General features: G+C 33.7%; 2 protein-coding genes across 2 annotated transcripts in view; one reads left to right on the forward strand and one right to left on the reverse strand.

The window, feature by feature from the left end:
• LOC136029124 (BTB/POZ domain-containing protein 9-like) overlaps positions 1–12,258 on the reverse strand; it is a 46,286-nt gene extending 34,028 nt beyond the window's left edge. The window contains exons 1-2 of the mRNA XM_065707200.1: positions 12,007–12,258; positions 1,834–1,963 (exon numbers count right to left, since the gene is read on the reverse strand). Coding sequence (XP_065563272.1) covers positions 1,834–1,963; positions 12,007–12,191 — 315 coding nt within the window. The 5' untranslated portion in view covers positions 12,192–12,258. The remainder of the gene's footprint in view (positions 1–1,833; positions 1,964–12,006) is intronic.
• Positions 12,259–12,415: 157 nt separating this feature from the next.
• LOC136029125 (DNA repair protein RAD51 homolog A-like) overlaps positions 12,416–15,747 on the forward strand; it is a 33,684-nt gene continuing 30,352 nt past the window's right edge. Inside the window, exon 1 of the mRNA XM_065707202.1 lies at positions 12,416–12,569. Coding sequence (XP_065563274.1) covers positions 12,474–12,569 — 96 coding nt within the window. The 5' untranslated portion in view covers positions 12,416–12,473. The remainder of the gene's footprint in view (positions 12,570–15,747) is intronic.

Genomic DNA, 15,747 nt, shown 5'->3' on the forward strand with positions numbered 1-15,747 from the left:
GCGGTTTTTACGGAAAGTGTGGACCTCAGGCTGGATTGATGACTATGGCATTACATTTTGGAAAGCTTTGCAGAACTCTTGCCTGGGGACAAAAAGGATGGTTTCTCCTTGTCCACGATCCAGAGACTATGGTGTGCGAAGTGAAGTGGAGTTATATAGCCTATGTCAGAGAGGAGTATCTGAAGTTGTGCAGCAAAGCTTTCGTTTCATCAAACCATATTTCTGCTTTCGAGTGGAAATCTCCGTTCTAGCAGGCGAGCAGGCAGGCACCACTTTCAAATTGAAGATGGACTAAAATCTATAAATGTTAAATATATGCGGCAGTTACCCGGCCCCACACCCAATATATCTTCTTCGAGTGATAAATAGAAAAATTGACAGAAGCAAAAAAGCGACATTTTCCCACGGGTCCGAAAGTGCTGCCATCTATTGTTTCTACCCATTTCTGTTCGTGATTTCAGCTGAGTTTATCATTCGGTTTTTCGGACTTGGGATTGCGGTAGAGAAATGGTTTCAGGTGTGCCTAATAAACTTCAAAGGTTCTCTCATTGCTAAAGAAATTGGAGCTTATACTCTGCTCCTCTCTAAGTGGTGACGTTAGAAAGTTGGCCAATGGCCAAAAAAAAAAAAAATCAACTTTAGAACTAAGGCAAGTAGAATTTTTTTTCGACGGCAATCGATAGCTCTTGATGAGCTGTTCGAAGTATATGTCATCCATTTTTTGGTACAAAAATTCCTTCATGATTTATACCAGTTAGAAACTTTTAAGGGGTTGGCAACTTCAGTAGTAAGGTACACACTGAAACCAAAAATAGGCCGATACAAATTGTGAGACATGTAGAGGACTTGTAAACAACAGTCGGCTGCTAGGTCATAATCACCTTCGGCAATGAGGGGTTAGCAACTTTTACTAGTTGGTGTATCTATTATTTGTTTCCAGTGTATTTGATGGTAAAACCAATTTGGTTCCAGTAGTAAGACATGAAGGGGACTTGTAAGTAATAATCGTCTGTTAGGCTACAATCATCTTCAGTGTAGAAGAGTTTGTAACTTTTGCTAGTTGGTGTAGCCTACCCATACTCACTGTAACCTAGAATTAAATGTTTACACAACGGATACAAACGATGACGTAAAACAACGAGGCAGTTTCGTAATAATTAATAGTGTCATCTATGGTATTTTGATCCTGAAAAGTTACAGATAGCTTTATAATACCAACTAGATCATATAAGATACTGTTTCAAGTATTCATCCGTCACGATGTCTACGATTGACAAGGATAACGTTCAACTGGCTGCAAAGTCAATTTAGTCCCTTCTTTCGGTATTATCGATAGCTCGTGATGAGCTGATAAAAATATGTCACAGCAGTTTCCTCATAATTAACAGTGTCATTTATGGTATTTTGATCCTGAAAAGTTACAGATAGCTTTATAATACCAACTGGATTATATAAGATATTGTTCTAAGCTTACATCCGTCATGATGTCTACGTTTGGAAAGAATAAAGTTCAACAGGCTGCAAAGTCAATTTAGTCCCTTCTTTCGATACTATTTTGTTGTTGTTTTTTTAACGCTGAGGAATAGCCTTTGATCATATGATTACTGATCGCGTTGTTCTTTGAACATAACGTTTTAAAAGCTTCGATAGGCTGACAAGTTTAACCGATAGCAAAGAAACAAAACCAAAGTGTTACTCTCGCAACACTTTATTCGGCGAAGCCGGACAAAGGTTGTCGCAACACTTCACGTTGCTCAGGCAACATAGGTCTAGTTATACCCTGAGATAAGGAAAGAAAAAAGAGCTGTGTTTAAAAAAAATAATATTACTAGCCTTAAAACTAGATAAAGACAAGCATCCTGCATATAAATATCTGAGAACATGAGTAAAAGCTTCTTTTGATGCATCTTGAAGTTCAATTACATCTTCTGAACTTTCTCGCAGCCCACCATATAGCAAAGCCCTGAAAAGAAACAAAGAAGAAATCAGAAATTAAGTCTTCAGAGGAATATTCTTATACAATTTTAAAGTGAATTGGAAACATCTGATATCAAAGAACTATTAATTGTCATGATAAAATTTAATCCTTTTATTCATTTTATGTTCTTATATATTCTCTGAAGAATTTTCCTGAACAACTTTTTGACATTGGGAAAAGCATTTGTCTTTTGAAATTCCTAGTACTCACAGTTTTAATACTACATTTTAGAACCCAGAGCATTTGGATTTACAGACAATCTTAAATTTATTAACAAATATAGTGCCACATGCCAAAATAAAATTACTTAGGATACAGGAAACTCTACATCACTTGGTTTCAGCCTGTAGTTGAGTTTTTGGTGGTGTAAGACAAATTATTTAGTCAAGACCCAAGTTACATAGATCATAAAAGTGGTTGAATAAATTGTCAAACAAGCTACATTGGTTGGGTCTTCTTTAATAATGATGTTCACTACTAGTTACATTTAATGTTTGATACATTAAGGTTACAAATAAAGTTAATTTAAGTTTTGGATTTTAAGTAAACAATAGAGTTGAAGTTTTCATACTAAATATAGATTAGTATTTAAATATGCATAACAGTAAATATCTATTGGTTCTAGTCTGCATTGGGGAAAAATATAAAATTCTGGAAAACACTTTAAAACATACTGCAGTTCTTGTTTAAATCTCGCCTAAATGCAATTTAATTGATTTAAGCCAAATTGACAAATATACAGCCCAAACTTTACTTATCAATTTTATTATCAATATTGCAACTTTTTTTCATGCTGCTTGTTTACTGTTTAAGTTTTAAACTTTACGTAAACAATAGTTTCTTTAATACTAGATTTGGGTTAGTATTTAAACATGGATTAAATATTTAGTCATTCCACTTTCCATAAGTAAACACTATAAAATTCTGGAAACAACTTTCAAATATTCTAAAATACCTACTTCTATCTTTCCTAAATACACTTTTTTTTAACTTTATCCAACCGCCTAATGAACAAATATATAGCACAATTTTTTTATTTTTTCACTCTGTTTCCAATAGCATGACTTTTTTTTTCCTTTTGCTTGTTTACAGTAAAATCAAACAGTTCATGGTAACGAATTGTAGTAAGGAGCGACCAGGCTCAATAGCAAACGAAACTCTAATAAACAGAAATTTGATGCTAAAAGATACAGCAAAAGAATTGGATTTTCATACTGATTTTAAATATGTAAATTTCATCAAATTTAGTCTTTGTCATCAAAAGTTACGAGCCTGAGAAAATTTGCCTTATTTTGGAAAATAGGGGGAGACACACCCTAAAAGTCATAGAATCTTAAGGAAAATCACACCATCACATTCAGCGTATCAGAGAACCCTATAGCAAAATTTTCAAGCTCCTATCTACAAAAATGTGGAATTTCGTATTTTTTGCCAGCAGACAGATCACGGGTGCGCGTTTATTTGTTTTTTATTATTTTTTTTTCCCAGGGGTCATCGTATTGACCAAGTGGTCCTAGAATGTTGCAAGAAGGCTCATTCTAAAGGAAATGAAAAGTTATGTTAAACGTTAAACGTAAGTTATGAAAAGTTAAAGCTATGTGGGAGGATCTTTCCTTGGAGGAATATGTCATGGAGGAGGAGAAATTCAATGAAAAGGGCGCGGGATTTTCTAGCATTACTATAAAAAAAAACAATGAAAAAATAAACATGAAAAAGTTTTTTCAATTGAAAGTAAGGAATAGCATTAAAACTTAAAACGAACAGAGATTATTACGCATATGAGGGGTTCTAAAAATACTTTAGCATAAAGAGCGAGATATTTAGGAGGAGATAAATACCTCGCTCTTTATGATTAAGTATTTTTAGGAATTTCAACTATTTATTTTATGTCCTTTTTTAGTCAGGGGTCATTCTTAAAGAATTGGGACAAAACTTAAGATTTAGTGTAAAGAGCGAGGTACTAACGAGGGGACAAACCCCCTCGTATACATAATAAAAATATAAGAATATAAAAGTTTGATACAAAATTTAATTCTTAAGTTACGTATATTTTTTACTAATAAAAACGTTCGTTAAAAATTAAAGGTTTTAGTTGCCTTTTTAAGCAACCGAAAAATTGGAGGGCAGCTAGGCCTCCTTTCCCATCCCTTATTTCTCAAAATCTTCTGATCAAAACTAAGAGAAAGCCATATAGCCAAAACAAGAATTAATATGCAAATTTCATTTTAATAATTTATGTGCGGATAGCCGAAATCAAACATGCATTAATTCAAAAACATTCACAAATTAAATAAAGAAACTAGTTTTTGTAACTGAAAGTAAGGAGCGACATTAAAACTTAAAACTAACAGAAATTACTCGGTATATAAAATGGGCTGTCCCTCCGCAATCCCTCGCTCTTTACGCTAAAGTTTGACTCTTTGCCACAATTCTACTTTTAGAAACAATTAAATATTTAGCGTAAAGAGGGAGGCGTTGAGGAGGGGACAACCCATTTCATATACCGAGTAATTTCTGTTCGTTTTAAGTTTTAATGTCGCCCCTTGCTTTCAGTTAAAAAAAACTATTTTTTTTATTTAATTAATAAAAGAGACGAGTAGTGGTATTGAAAACGCTAATTTGAGGTTGTTTGGAAAATAAGTCCTGTTCTTTAATGATAATAATAAAAAAATAACAAAAAAGTACAAATAAAGCAACAAAACTCACTTTACAAAAAAACAGCTTTTATAATATTTTTCGACATAAAACCAATGATTTCCCAGGCATTGATCATAGCATGTGCAAGTTTTTGCATAGCATGTTCATAGAATGTTGCTGCCTGCACTCTTAACCATACTCATTGTATATCCCTTCATTACTTGTCAATGGGACTGGAATTCCCTACCTTCTTCAGTACAGAGATGTCACTTGTTTGGGACTTTTAAAAGGATTATCAAGGACCATATAGTTAAGAATCAAACAGAATTGAACTTTTTTTTTTATCATTTTCCTCTAAGGAGTTGGTGGCCCCTGAGTGCTTTTTCATGGTGTATGGTTGTCTTCTCTGCACTTTGACTCCCAGGCCTTAGGTATCTTTTTAATCTTATATGTTGTTTGGCTATTGTTCTTTTTTTTTTGGTTGTTGCCTATATGGTATTCTTTTTTTGTTATCCCCTGTATCCCTGCCCATGGAGTCTTTCGAGGGGGAACAAAAATATTTTATAACTACTCAACATATAATGATTGCACAAAAACAAATCAACTTGAACTCATTTGATGGTTGTAAACATGAGTTCAGTGGCAGATCCAGGTGACCTTAGGTATGGTCTCTTTTAATCTTATACGTTGTTTGGCAATTGTTCTTTTTTTTTGGTTGTTGGCCTACATTGTATTCTTCTTTTTGTATCCCATGTATCCCTGGCCATGGAGCCTTTTGAGGGGGAATAAGAATATTGTATAACTACTCAGAATATGATGATGCACAAAAAAAATCGACTCGAATTCATTTTATAGTTGTTGTCCTGAGTTCAGTGGCAGACCCAGGTGCCCCCCCTTAACGTAGTGATGGATTCGGGGTTAGGGCTGGGTTGGCGGTGGGATGAAAGTTATGTTTTTTGTAATTTGTTTTTAACAGTTCAGTTGTTTATAAGTTTTTTAATTGTTAAGACTGTTTCTTCTTGCAAACAAGTTTGAAACAAAGTTTCAGCTACTTTGTGTGGTCTCTATCAGATTTTACTGATGACGCATACTGCCTAAAAGTATTTAACTAAATTTAGTTTTGTCTAAAACTAAAAATCTTTATTTTTACCAACAAAGAGGGGAAATTTAAAATCTCAACTTGTTTAGGCTATCGAAATGGTATTTCAGCATTGTTCTGTCACAACAAGGTGAAAAAGATTAATCTTTAGACTACTTTTACTCTTAAATTTTTTTGGAAGTTTTCTTTGGCACAGAGGTGAAAAAATTGATATCTTTACTTTTTTTTTTGCCTGTCATAAAATTTGTATTTGCATTTTTTGCGAAGCGGGGTGGTTTTTAAAACATTGTTGGTTTTTAGGGGATTTGTGCAATAGAAATTAAATGTATGACTTTTACGTGTCTGACTTGACTGACTTGTATTAACATAATAAACCAAATTATAAACTATTACAGATATAAATAACTATACTAGGAAAAAATAAAAATTTTGCTAAAGCATAGCATTAACTAAACAAACATTCCTAAAGGCATGCTAAATTAACAATAATAATAATAATAATAAAAACTACATAAATATTTCTAGAAGCATCCTGGACTAATTAAAATAATATAATAACAATAAAAAGACAATCACCTTCTCTCAAAAACCCTCGTGGTAAAAACCACCATCAAAATACAACAATCCACTCAACCCTTCAACCTGCTCCTCCCTCTCGACCTATAGCCCACTCAGAACACCCCTCCCAAAAAAAATAAAAACTATAAAAAAAACTGAAAAAACTAATTCCCCAAGAAATACTCCTTTAACTTTTTTTAGACTCTGGGAGGTGCTCAGCTGCCCTAACCTTCACTGGAAGCGAATTATATACAGAAGGGCCAAGATACTTCAAAGTAAAACCAGATCTCACACTACTTTCAATATCCACAACCAAGTTATTACATCTTCTTGTATCATGATCCAGGACCAAATTATGCACAAACTATAATTAAAGAGCGTGATGTGCACTATTAGAAGTGCGAAGGCATTATTAGTTTACGTTTTAGATTTCGGTGAGCAAATGGTGACCACTTTACCGCCTATTTCCATCTAATTAAAGCTTTGCGTTATATGATATATCGCCTCCACTGTTCATCCTAAAACATCAAAATAAAGGTCAAAGTCTTTAGAAATATCTGAATATAATCTGAACTTTAATAAAGGTTTGTATAGGTATCCAGTTAAAACTAAGTATATGAGTCAAAATACTCCTTCAAAGGTCGGAGTAATCTTTTAAGATAACTAGATTTTTGAAAAATTGTTTATAAAAGAAGGCAAATAATTACGTGTTTATTTTTTTTATCAAGCCAGTATATATAGTTCTCTGAATCCTCTGTTTGAATCAGCAGAATATCCTTTTGTTTTAACATTCACAAACGAAATGATGAAAAAAGCAGAAATTCACACCACTTGAGTTAATCACAAAAACGGAATGCAACAAGAATATTACTTCATAATTTCTCACCTTGTCAATACCAAACGGACACAAAATATGGCTATGTTTTTGTTTAGAGATTGCATATATTTGTCCATAAAATTGTATAAACTGCTATATATACTGCTATATATATATATATATATATATATATATATATATATATATATATATATATATATATATATATATATATATATATATATATATATATATATATATATATATATATATATATCAGTTTATAAAATTTAATGGACAAATATATGCAACCTCTAAACAAAAACATAGCCATATTTTGTGTCTGTTTGGTATTGACAAGGTGAGAATTCGCCTTCTGTATAGAATTCGCTTCCAGTGAAGGTTAGGGCAGCTGAGCACCTCCCACAGTTTAAAAAAAAGTTAAAGGAGTATTTCTTGGGGAATTAGTTTTTTCAGTTTTTCTTTTTTTGGGAGGTGGGGGGAGGGGGTTGTGAGTGGGCTATAGGTCGAGAGGGAGGAGCGGGTTGAAGGGGCTGGGTGGATTGTTGTATTTTGATGATGGTTTTTACCATGAGGGTGTTTGAGAGAAGGTGATTGTCTTTTTTTTCTTATTATTATTATTACTATCTTAATTAGTCCAGGATGCTTCTAGAAATATTTATGTACTTTTTATTATTATTATTATTGTTAATTTAGGATGCCTTTAGGAATGTTTGTATAGTTAATTGCTATGCTTTAGCAAAATTTTAATTTTTTCCTAGTACAGTTATTTATATCTATAATAGTTTATGGTAACAAACAGGTGATCAGATCTTAACGAAATTTGATGCTTGGAAGGATATCTTGTCTCAGAGATCTTGTTTTAAATTTCGACCGGACTCGGTAACATTGGGGGAGTTGGGGCAGGGAGGGGGGAACTAAATCTTGGAAAATGGTTAGAGTGAAGGGATCAGGATGAAACTTGGCGGTAAAAATAAGTACAAGTCGTAGATACATGATTGACATAGCCAGAATGGATTTGTTCTCTTTGGGGAGTTGGGGGGGGGGGGTTAATTCTGAAAAATTAGAAAAAATGAGGTATTTTTACCTTACAAAGAAGAGATCAGATCTTAATGAAATTTCGCATTTAGAAGGACCTCGTAATTCAGATCTCTTATTTTAAATCCCGAGATCGGATCAGACCCGGAACAGATCCACTCTCTTTGGGGGAGTTGGGTGGGAAGGGTTAATTCTGAAAAATAAGAAAAAATGAGGTCTTTTTAACTTACAAATGAGTGATCAGATCTTAATGGTACTTGATGTTTGGAAGGATATTGTGTCTCAGAGATCTTATTTTAAATCCAGACCGGATCCCAAGACATTGGGGGGAGTTGGGGTAGGGGGATGGAGATCTTGGAAAATGCTTAAAGCAGAGAGATCAGGATGAAACTTGGTGGGAAGAATAAGCACAAGTCCAAGATACATGACTGATTTAACCGGACCAGATCCGCTCTCTTTGGTGGAGTTGGAAGGGGGGTGGAGTAATACAGAAAAATTAGAAAAAATGAGGGATTCTTAAATTACAAATGGGTGATCAGATCTTAATGACATTTGTTATTTAGAAGGATATTGTGCTTTAAAGCTCTCATTTTAAATCCCGACCAGATCCGGTGACATTGGGGGGAGTTGGAAGGGGAAACCGGAATTCTTGGAAGACATGGAAATAATCTTTATCTTATGAATGGGTGATCGGATCTCAATGGAACTTGATGTATAGAAGGATATTATGTCTCAGATGCTCCATTTTCAATTCAAATCCGATCCAGGGACATAGAGGGTTGGAGGGGGGAAACAGAAATATTGGAAACCGGAAATCTTGGAAAATGCTTTGAGTGGAGAGATCATGATGAAACTTGATGGGAAGAATAAGCACAAGTCATAGAAACGGGATAAACATAATTGGAACAGATCCATTCTCTTTGGGGGAGCTATGAGGTGTTAATTTGGAAAAATTAAGGTATTTTTAATTTAAGAATGGGTGACCAAATCTGAATGAAATTTGATGTTTAGAAGGAACTCATGACTCAGAGCTCTTATTTCAAATCCTTACCAGATCTGTTGATGTTGAGGGGATTTGGAGGGGGAAACTGGAAATCTTGGAAAACGCTTAGAGTGGAGAAATTGGGGTGAAACTTCGTGGGTAGAATAAGCAAATTTTGTAGATACATGTTTGACATAAAACCATACTGGATCTGCTCTCTTTGGGGATGGGGCTCAGTGCTTTGGCGAGTTTGGTGCTTCTGGACATGCTAGTACAATGAAAATTGGTAGGCATGTCATGGAGCTGCACAGATTGACTTGATATAGTCATTTTCCCCAATTTGACCATCTGGGGGGGGGCTGAAGGGAGAGGAAAAAATAGAAAAAATGAGGTATTTATAACTTACAAGTGAGTGTGATTGGATGAATTTTGATATTTAGAAGGACCTCATGATTCAGAGCTTTTATTTTAAATCCCAACTGGCATTAAGCCTCTGATTTTCTATTTCAATCAATATATTGATTCTTAGAATTTTGCTAGAGCTCATACCATATGAGCTCTTGGCTCTTCCAGCCTTGTCACAAGTGGCATATGAGCTCTTAGCTCTTGTTAGTTTTGACTATCCTTTGTCTGGAAAGTCTAGAATTCTTTAAATATGCTTGTCCTACTTGACATTATTAGAAGGTTGTGACACCAAGGAGTTTAACATGTTTCACTAGCATTTTAGGTGGGATAGGAATTCCATGCTAATTAGGGAGGGGTTCAGAGATAATATTTTGTATACAGCTTGGGATGTGTTTGAAAGAAAACAAGAATAAAATTTAGTGTTCTTAACTGAAAGTAAGGAGCAACATTAAAACTTAAAATGAACAGAAATTACTCCATATATGAAAGGGCCTTTTCCTCCTCAACACCCCACTCTTTATGCTAAAATTTTTTACCGTTTTAAAAAGTAGAGTTCACAGAAAGAGTCAAACTTTAGAGTAAAAAGTGGGGCATTGAGGTGGAAAAACCCACAGAGTAATTTCTGTATAAGCATCTCAGACATGGATCTTTCTATATATCAAGTTTCATTAAGATCTGACCACCCATTTGCAAGATAAAAGATACCTCAATTTTCATGTCTTCCAAGATTTCTGGTTTCCCTATCCAACTCCCCTCAGTGTCACTGGATCTGGTTGGGATTTAAAATAAGAGCTCTGAAGCACAAGATCCTTCTAAATATCAAACTTCATTAAGATCTGATCACCTATTTGTAAGTTACAAATACATCTTTTTAATTTTTTTTAATTAACCTCCCCCAAAGAGAGCATATCCATTATGGTTATGTCAATCATGTAGCCTATTTAGGACTTGTGCTTATTTTTCCCACTAAATTTTTGTTTTGCCTCTCTTCAGGTTTCCAAGAATCATTATTGGGCTGTCTTGAAGAAATTGACTTTCTCTATGCCATTATGATTTACAAAATAGATGTTATTGACACACATATAACATAAGCCTTACCCAATTGTAGCAACAAATCATAATTTTGAGTGAAAAATTTTGAGTGAAAAGCCCCTTAAAAGTTTAATGTCTTACCTGTATTACCCTGTGTAAAGCCATTTAAAGATAAGATGTTTCAAACATGGGGTGTTTATATGCCTACATTCCATTCTGAACTATACCATAAAAGGTAATAATTGTTTTTCAATGCTGGTGAACTAATTATGGAATATAGTAGCTTAAAAACAGTGAAAAGTTAAATTTTTCTAAGGTACACAAGGATTAACACTTTTAATAGTAATACAGGATCAAATTTGACCAAAATATAAGCTGTAATGCACAAAAGGCTGTATTATCTAGAGGAGGGGGAAGGGGTATAGGTAGGGACATCAAAATAACTTTCCAGGATATATAATTTAGCCTGTAGACACATCCCTGAAAATTTCAATTCTCTAGCCCAACAACTATCCAAGATAGCAAGAAGTCAATGGATTAGAATTTTACCATAAGTTATACAATTCATCCATTGCTTACATGTTGTATTTCTTATTTGGAAGGTATCAATCTAAAGATACAAGGTGTCACTTTAAGGGATTAAATAAGTATTTGTAAGGGTAGCAAGTATTATTTTTCAAAAGAGCACAGTAGCCTAAACTGTCAATGGTTGACATTTTCTAAAGAAAATATGTTAATGTAATACAAGTACTTCTGCTAGATTAATTATTTTCTGTTCTTTCTAAATATTGCAACCCAATTACTTTTTGACAATACATATCCCTCTCTCCTTGACATAGGATATATAAAAACTAAATGAAGCACTAAAACTATCAAATTCTTACCATTTAATATGCAGCAGGTCTATATTAATAAGATTATTTACATTTAATTCTATTGACCTATTTCTCCTTTTCTGAAGTGCATCTTTAGAAGGAACATAAAATAGACTAAGGAACCTAACACTACTGCTTTTATTTTAATAGGCATGATTTCCTATTGAAGTGGTCAATCACTAAAAATCTACAAAGGCCATAGCCTAAAAGGTGGAAGTGGGGTATTATGTTCATCTTATAGAAAGCAAATGATTATTATTATCAAAAATTTAAGTCTAAGTTATTTAAGGTTTAGGTATGTTTGTTTTTGTCAGCTAGGTTTAATCAAGCTTGATGTCAGAAAATTTGCTTGCCTAGCTCAATGGGACCTTGAGAGAACTCTTTTGAGACTCTGGATGGAAAAGAAATAGTTTCCACTCCATCCAGACTTTAATTAAACCCCCCTTGATATTGAATACTTTGGATTTATTTCTGACAGTTTAAGTCTATTTGCTCACCAAAATAGATTTGAGAATGAAAAATCCTTTAGAGGAATAATATTTTCAAATGTCTAGTATTATTTACCTAAAGTACTGACTCCTTGCAGCAAGAATCACTTTATGGGCAGGAATTTTAGTGTCTTCAACTAGGAAAGTAACGTCACTATATAGATCGTTACAGCAAAGAATTTCCATGTCTTCACTTAAGGCTTGTAAATGATGAACTTCTGAAGATGGTAAAGAGATTGAAAGAACTTGTCTACGACTCATGCTTCTATTTTCAGCAATTCTGCCTGGACCAGTTCCAAACACATGTTTTATACAATTTCATCATTTTGCCAAAATAACATTTTAAATCCCTATCAAAAATTTGGTTTTATAAAGTGAAATAAAGTAAATTGAAGTGCAGATTTTGCCTTTATTTTTTTTTGGAATTTTATGATGAATAGTTCTGCTAATATTCATTATTTTGTTCTGATTTTATTAAATTATATTACCGAGAACATTAAGGTCTACACTTTCGTAAGCTCTCTATTTTGAATTTGAGCAAACATGGCACAACAAGTTAGCCAAGAAATTAATGAAAGTCAGCAAAATGTAGCTTATACTGACGCAGAAGATGGACCAATACCTCTCTCCAAGCTTATCGTAAGTTTCAGCTTATGGAAGAACCTATACTTGGTGAAACTCTTGTTAGACACTATCTTGGGAAGTTTTTGAGCTGGTTAGCCTAAAACAAAAAGTCTTAAGAATGGATCACAAGCCCAAAGCAAGTCTGGGAACCTGTTTCGAAGACACTTATTTTAATTGTATGGCTTTGGAGATTAGGTAAATGACAAAAGGCTCAAGTGGCTGTAGACCTATTTTTCTTCCTCCTAGGTTTCCAAACTGAGCAACAAAACTGTCTTTTCTTTCTTTTAATGTTTTCAACAGGTGGAAAGCTGTAAGACAAAACTGAATCTAAAAGTACTTCCATGTTTAGACTTGTGCTATCTAGAAAATAACTTTAACCAGTAGGCTATGATTTGAGCTTCTGAAGCCTAGGTCTATGCTAGATTTTCTTTATTTTGTAGACACCAATGATTCTTTAAAGCTCAGAGCCCAAAACACTCAAATTCATAAATACTTTAGCGCCCAGCACCTACAACCCACAGCTTCCAACTTGAAAGATAAAGACAAGCACAGTCATATTCAATTATCTATTCATAAGACTCAACATTAAGATAGTTTACCTTTCTTCTTCGATTTTAGCAAGTGCAGGCTTTTCAGTTGAGACTATTGGGCCCTTTTCCTTTTGACTTTTCTTTCCCTTTTCCTTTTCATCTGCTCATAGATTTTACTGGCGCAGGGAATTTCTTCTGGGTATTGGCATAATCATTTGCAATGCCTCTATACATAGATGGATTTCTTAACCAGTTATGGAGAGCATAAGAGCTGTTGGCTTCTATTTTTGTAAGATAATTAATTAAAAGAAATCTTATTCTTTCATTTATGGTTGATAGTCCACTCTTTGTAAGCATTAAACTTAGTGTTTGTTGGTTTCCTAAGACCAAATATGGGATGGATTCTATTATTTTGTGTTGTTTCAATTTTTGCATATGGGTCTTTGCACAAGCACCATAAACAATGAAGTCATAATCAATATGGGGTCTTATATGGGATTTACAAAATTAGAGTAATGTTTTCTCATTACAGCCCCAAGGTGTGGCTATTAGTCTTTTTATTATTCTTATTTTTACATTGCATTTTTGTATTGTGTTTGTGTTGTCAAGGTGGAAATTAAGTTTTTGGTCAAGTGTGAGGCCTAGCTAATTGACTTGATTGTCCTCCTTAATAATTATTCCATTTGGAGTTAGCCTTGCATTAAGATTATTATGCTTGTGGTGGGATTGGATTAGTTTTGACTTGGTGAGAGTAATAGGTAAATCAGAATTTTGAGAAAACTTTTCAAATTGGAAAAGTGATTTTTGTAACTTTGAATGTGCAATATCAAAGGTATTGCCAGTTATCTCTAAAACCAGATCATCAGCATATTGTAAATTGGTGTGTGGGAGGTTCATGTCCCAGAGAAATAGGGAAAAGAGGAGGCAGCTCAGGACTGCACCCTGTGGAAGACCTTTAGTTATTGTAGTTTTGGGTGGGGAGGCTGAACCTACTCAAACAATGAAACTTTGATTTTCTATGAATGGTTTTACAAAGGATACAAGCTTAGGGGGTAATCCAAGATTTGCAAGTTTAACTAAAAGAGTCTGGTGATTAACATTGTCATATGTTAATCACCCCTTCAAAGTCTAGGAATGCAGCAATTAGGACATTATTTTTGGATAAGGACTCATTTATTGCATTTGTTAACAATATAAAAGCATCTGTTGAGGAGTGGTGTTTCCTGAAGCCAGTTTGAGTATGAGGTATCATATTATTCTTCTCAACAAGCCACAGCAGCCATAGCAGATTGTAAATCATTTTCTCCATTACTTTTCCCAGCACAGGAGTAATCATTATAGGTCTGTATGACTCAGGGTCATATTTAGGTTTATTTTTCTTTAAAATTGGTAAAAGAGATGAATATTTCAAAACATTAGGGAACTTGGGTGTGACCCATGTATGGTTATAGCAATTTAGGAGTTCCTCTTTATACAGAGGGGTAAGATTCTTTATTCATGTAGGGTTTATATTATCATAGCTACTTGTAGGATTGGTCCTAATATGTTGTATTGCATTTTTCAGTACATGAATTGAGAATGAACTGTTTATATACTATGATCCTGGGTGGGGCTGATAAATTGGATTTATCAATATTCGAGTGGTGATACTTTTGATTTTTGATGTTAGATTTTTTGAGAAAAGAGTTGCAAATAATTTTGCCTTTTCAATATCATTGTCATAACGGGCATTATCATATAGTAGTTCAAACTAGAGAGGGTTGGCAAAATTTTTTCCCCACAGATTTTGCTTATGAGTTTATGTATAATTGGCTCATGTGTTTCTCTGGAAAGACTATTTGCAAAGTTATTCCAATATTTGTATTTAGCACTTATTATTGTTCTTTTGAGATTAGCCTCTGCTTTTAATTTACTTAAATGTGGCAGGAGATGGTTTTTTTAGGTATGTTCTCCTAGCTGCATTTTTTGTTCTCCAATTAATTTGGCATTCTTTTGTCCACCATGCTTTAGGAGTTTGTTTAGAGATTGTTTTCCTGGGTGTTGTCTTGGGGATGGCATGATTAGTTGTATTTGTTAGTATGGATGTCATAACTTCAGCATGTGTGTCAGCTGTTACAACTGAGGTATGTGATTCCTGGGTGAGACTTAAAATTTCTTCATTAAGCTTATTTTTAAACATAGTCCAATTTTGCTTTAGTGTTCATATATTTAGGGATATGTGGCAGAATTTTAGATGGTTCACTTAATGAGGAAACTGTGGCAAAATGGTCAGAACAGAGGCTACAAATTTTCTTTATATAAATTTTTTTCAAAATATCTTTTGACACAATTTTGAGAAATTGTCATGTTTGGGGTTAAAATATGTATTTAGATTTCAAGGGGTAGCAATTGCTAATTCAGTATTATTTGTTATCAAAGTTTCAATAAGCTTTCCAGCTTTATTAGTTGGCTTATCTCCCCACAGAAGGCTGTATGCACTAAAATCCCTGCAAATAATTATGTTTTTTAACATATTACAATTAGTTATATAAGTGAAGAAATCCATGGCATCTGTGGTTTGGCTATTAGTTGGTATTATTTAACCAAAAAATTTTTTCCAATTGCATCATCATCATTTGAAAAAATCTGGAAAACTATATCACAGATTTAATGTTATTATTTAT

The sequence above is a fragment of the Artemia franciscana genome, chromosome 7 (assembly GCF_032884065.1).
Source record: "Artemia franciscana chromosome 7, ASM3288406v1, whole genome shotgun sequence".
Taxonomy (NCBI): domain Eukaryota; kingdom Metazoa; phylum Arthropoda; class Branchiopoda; order Anostraca; family Artemiidae; genus Artemia; species Artemia franciscana.